Consider the following 4,768-nt stretch of genomic DNA (forward strand, 5'->3'; position numbering starts at 1 on the left):
CATTTCCTGGGGGTTTCCGCGCCACTGAGAGCCCCACCAGGCCACCCACTCCTGGCAGAGTGCAGTTCTAGGTCATGCCCAGGACCAGGAGCCTCCTTACCATCCCCTACAGCTCCTCCCTTTCCCCCAGACGATACCAGCAGCCCTCCGGCCAGGAGATGTTGTTGCCTGACCTCCAGCAGCAGAACTGCCCTGTTTATATGGGCAGCCCCAGATTCAAAATGGCTGCCCTCATCAGGCACCTGGTAGCTGCTAGCTCCAGGCCCTTAAAGTGGCAGGCACAAACAGGCCCTGTCACATAGCCATATAGTCCAATTCAGGAGTGGGGAGATGCCACAGGCACAATTAAGTGTTTTTAATCTTCATAGCCTTCCATTCCAATGGAAGCACCCAAGAAGAGAGAGAAAGCCCAAAGACAGTTCTCCCTAGATTGTATACAGGAGGTAGAATTGAAGTGATGGCAGAAAAGGCAAAAAAGACAAAGCATTTAAAGTGTTAAAGACTGCTGTTCAAAGGGGATGTTCAAGTGAAGCCTTGGGTACTGGACCTAAACAAGTTAGGGGAGTTTGTTGCAAGAGTCAAAGAAAAGTTCATAATTGGGAGGAAAAACCTGAGCCAGAGAAAAACAGATCCAGGAAATGGGACCTGGGTCTTCTGAAGACACTAAACAAAACATAGAAAACCATGAAGAGTGGTTAGGATCCTGAGAGAGGGAACTATGGTCAGGTGTTTATGACCTTCCACGCTCTGTCTGGTATGTGCAACTGATTTAGAAATTTATCTCCAAGGTTGGGTTTTTCCTGCTTCAACTCACAGGTTTTCTGAATTATCCTAGAAGATAAAGCTTTTGGGAAGGATATATTTGAGCAACTTGGCTGTCTTGGAGAACCAGGGCAGGTAGATAACTGGATTCCATGCACAGAAGTGGAAGCAGTGACAGTCTGACTGGAATAAATGTTTGAGAGAGGAAAAAATGAAACTCAAGACTCCTCAAATTCAGGGAGGACTTCGAAACACACTGATCAAGTGCATAGATCCAAACATAACTGCCCAGTTTACCAAGGAAGCTCAAGCAAGACTGTGACAATTAAGTTTCCATGTTAATAAAAAGCATACATACACAACTAGGAATAAAATGGATGGAATAACATTTCAGCAGCTTAATTTCCCCTAGTCCCAACATGGAAATTTTTTTTTTCTACTAAGGTCTCATATATACATAGATGAAAATTAATCAAGATGGTTGAGACCTCCCAAATCTTATTCTATCGAGTAGTACCACAGTCTATGATCCCAGGAACACCAAAACTAGGGTGACAGCAAAAAGTTAAAAATTCACGGGATTCTTCTGACAGTTTTTTTATCAAGTCTGATAAAGCAAATTTAGTGATCAGAGACTTGCAAGGCAGACCATACAAGGAGGGGCCAAGACTTGGGTCTCTTCAGCCTAAAAAAAGAGAAGGCTGAGAGGGGACTTGGTAGCAGCCTACCACTACATCAGGGGAATTCATCAAGAGCACAGTGAACAACTGTTCACCAGGCCACCCTTGGGGAAAACCAGGAGTAGTGGCCACAAACTCCTGGAAGACCACTTCAGGCTCAACTCTAGGAAAAACGTCCTCACTGTCAGGGTGTGCAGACTGTGGAACAGACTTCCCCCAGAAGTGGTGCAATCACCTACCCTGGAAATCTTCAAGAGGAGACTGGACTGTCACCTTACTGAGGTCACCTGACCCCAGTTGTCTTTCCTGCCTAGTGCATGGAGGCTGGACCCGATGATCTTGCAAGGTCCCTTCCAGCCCCTTACATCTATGAATCTAAGAAGCAGAGGTAAAGGGACTAAATGAGAGACTGAGCAGTATTAGCCACAGCCAGGCATGAACTGAAAGCTGGATACTGATGAACAGATGCAACACACCCCACCACAAATTTTAGTTTGGATGGAAAGAACAGTCATCAATATAAAGATGACAGTTAAAGCCATGTTTTGAATGACATCACCTGCAGATAGCATGATATATGGAGAAAAAGAAAAAGAGCCCCTTGTGACCCTTCTCTGCAAATCTGGGAACGATTACATTTCAACTTGATGGTGTTCACTTAAACATTTAAGCATAATTCTCAGGTAAGTGCTTGCCTTGATCCTGCCAATACTCACATGCCTACTTAACTGAATTGTAGCTAAAACTGCTCTAATGTTTAGGAGATGGAGTTAATGGAATTACTTGTGCACTGAGAGTAAAGTATGTGCATAAGACTTTGAATGATTAGGGCCTTGCTGTTCAAGCATAAAATTACCTATATAAAATAAACTGCAGTAGTCAATACACATGACCTTGTTCTAATTTTAATCAACATTTTTCTTGTCTCCTTTTCTTAAAGAAGTATCTTGATGAAGTGTGACAAATTAATTAGAACTCATATCCTTTAAAATATTTAACTCCTATTTTAATTAATTTTTAAGGTCCTAACTAGAAAAAATCAATCTGCGAAGAATTGTTCATTTTGTAACCTGTCTTTTTTCAATTTCTCATATGTCAACTTTTTTAAATTGGTTTTAGGTTATTACTTATTAAACATTAGTGATAGAGTTCTGAAGAGATGCACTGCCTTTCTTAAATTCTGATGCAGAAAATTTAAAATGGGTTAAATGCTGTTTGTATAACTATATAAATACCTACACAAATGCATTGTTTTTTGAAAGCTGGAGTTGTATTTTAAAACTTATTAATAGCAATAATATGGCTGAAAAAATGTGATAAAACAAAGAAAAATGAAAATCTACACAGGAATGCATAAGTTTTTCTTTGCATCCAGATGTTAGAACTGGTAGCAATATGTATCAAAACTGTACTCATTTAGTAGTTCTGGAGTGGACTGGATATAGGGAAGCAAACACCAAAATCAATTAGACTACCTGACGAGTAAGGGCAGAATCTAATTTAGGTGCGGGCACAAAATACAGCTTGCAGGCTGCATTCGGCCCACCAAGCTATTTCATCCAGCCTGCAAGGCCCCTCCATAAGCTGGAAGAATTGTCATGGGCCCTAGCCCTTGGCTGCCCCTCGGAAAGCCAGTGCCTCCATGCAGGAGGTGCAGCTCTGGTTGTTAAGCAACCAACCCCCACCACAGCCTAGCCTGACCTGTCCCCAGCCCCAAGGCAGGGGGTGGTGGAGATGAACAGCATCCACTTGGCAGAGGCTTTTGCCTGGCCCCCCTGTGGCTGCTTCCCAGCCCTCCCTCCCTGAACAGTGGGAATTGAGGTAAGACCCCCCTGGGATGGGGGTCAGGGACTCCCACTGCGGGAAAAGGGGCTGGGAGTGAGAGTAATCATGTGCTATGGGGCCAGGCCAGGCAAGCCCCACATGCTGCAGGAGCTGCACACTATGGGGCTGGGCTAGACTGCTCCCACTCACTGCCACATGCGGCTGGGAACTTTCGAGGGGTGTGCAGGAGCACTATGTGGCCAGGTGGTGCTGGCCTCACATGCTGCTGCCACTTGTGGCCAGGGACTAGGGTGGAACCGCAGAAGCTGTGTGCTATGCAGCCGGGTGGGGCTGGCCCCACACGCTGCCGCCATGTGCAGCTGGGGACTTGGGTGGGAGTGCAGAGGCTGCACGCTATGCGACTGGGCAGGGCTGACCCCACTCGCTGACCCAACATGCAGCTCCAGGGCTGCGCACAGTCTGGGGACTCCGAGGACCACCCCCACACCCACCCATACTCTCCCACACACTCCACCCTGCACTATACTTCCATATTCTCTCCCACCCCCCACTATACCCACACCCCCACACAAACACCCCCACACCTCAAACACTTCCCCACCTACACCCACACAGCCCCCAACCACATACCTCATTACCCGTCCACACACAATATACAAAAGTGAGACTAGTTTAAGCTATTATGCAATCACTTCTATATACATTGTGCAAACACACAAACCAGGAGAAAAATATTTTTTGAAATAAAATTAAAATATGTTGTAGTAAATGTTTGATTTTTTAGTATATGATTTGTTTTTTTCCGGTTCCAAGATGGCAACATCCCTCCTCCAAAAGGAGTACTTCTGGGACCAGGGTAGGGACTTCAGGTGGCAAAGGTCATGGGCTAGAGGCGGGCCTTCCAGTCCCAAGATGGCAACTGGGGAGGCACCTGTCAAGGGGCAGGGCCCTTGAAAGCTCACCAATGCTTGTTAAGCATCTCTCCAGCCAAAATAATTGCACACCCCTGATGTAATCTATTGCTGACCTAAAGTTTATTTAAACATAGGCACTTAATTAAAACTGGGTCTTGCTCTCTAACTAAAGAGGGAGCAAAAAAAAATGTTTTTTTAATTAAATACCCCTGCCTCCGCCCTCCCCCTCAATCTAAATTTAATTCTGTATTTTCAATCTACATAGTGGCTTGAATCCTAAGAGACAATGCTGAAACAGTTCAGAGCCCAACCTAAATTTCAGCTAGCTACTGTCAAGATTTTGCTCTAATAGAAATTTCTCCATCATCACAATTAAACAAGAAACACTTTCTTAATGTTTCCACCATAAGATTTCATTTGAGATAAAGAACAAAGGCTCATATTTCAGAATAAATATAAACCACTATTATAGCTAACTGAAGGCCAAAAGTATCCTCTTACCTCAATGCAGAGTAGACTCCCAGAGACAGGAAAGAATAGTCAGGGTCATAGTACAGGTACACAGAGGACACACAGTATGGAAGAATGTCAATTACTCCCACAGCAATTATCTTCCCATCTAGCCAA

At 44.5% G+C, this 4,768-nt stretch overlaps 1 protein-coding gene across 2 annotated transcripts in view; it reads right to left on the reverse strand.

The window, feature by feature from the left end:
- Positions 1–4,768, reverse strand: part of ATE1 (arginyltransferase 1) — a 215,528-nt gene that overhangs the window by 123,496 nt on the left and 87,264 nt on the right. Inside the window, exon 11 of one of the 2 annotated variants that reach the window (XM_019502933.1) lies at positions 4,643–4,768. The exons of the other annotated variant lie outside the window; for it this stretch is intronic. Coding sequence (XP_019358478.1) covers positions 4,643–4,768 — 126 coding nt within the window. The remainder of the gene's footprint in view (positions 1–4,642) is intronic. 2 annotated transcript variants of the gene reach the window in all.

This window comes from Gavialis gangeticus, unplaced genomic scaffold (assembly GCF_001723915.1).
Source record: "Gavialis gangeticus isolate Ggan-Ray unplaced genomic scaffold, GavGan_comp1, whole genome shotgun sequence".
NCBI classification, from domain to species: domain Eukaryota; kingdom Metazoa; phylum Chordata; order Crocodylia; family Gavialidae; genus Gavialis; species Gavialis gangeticus.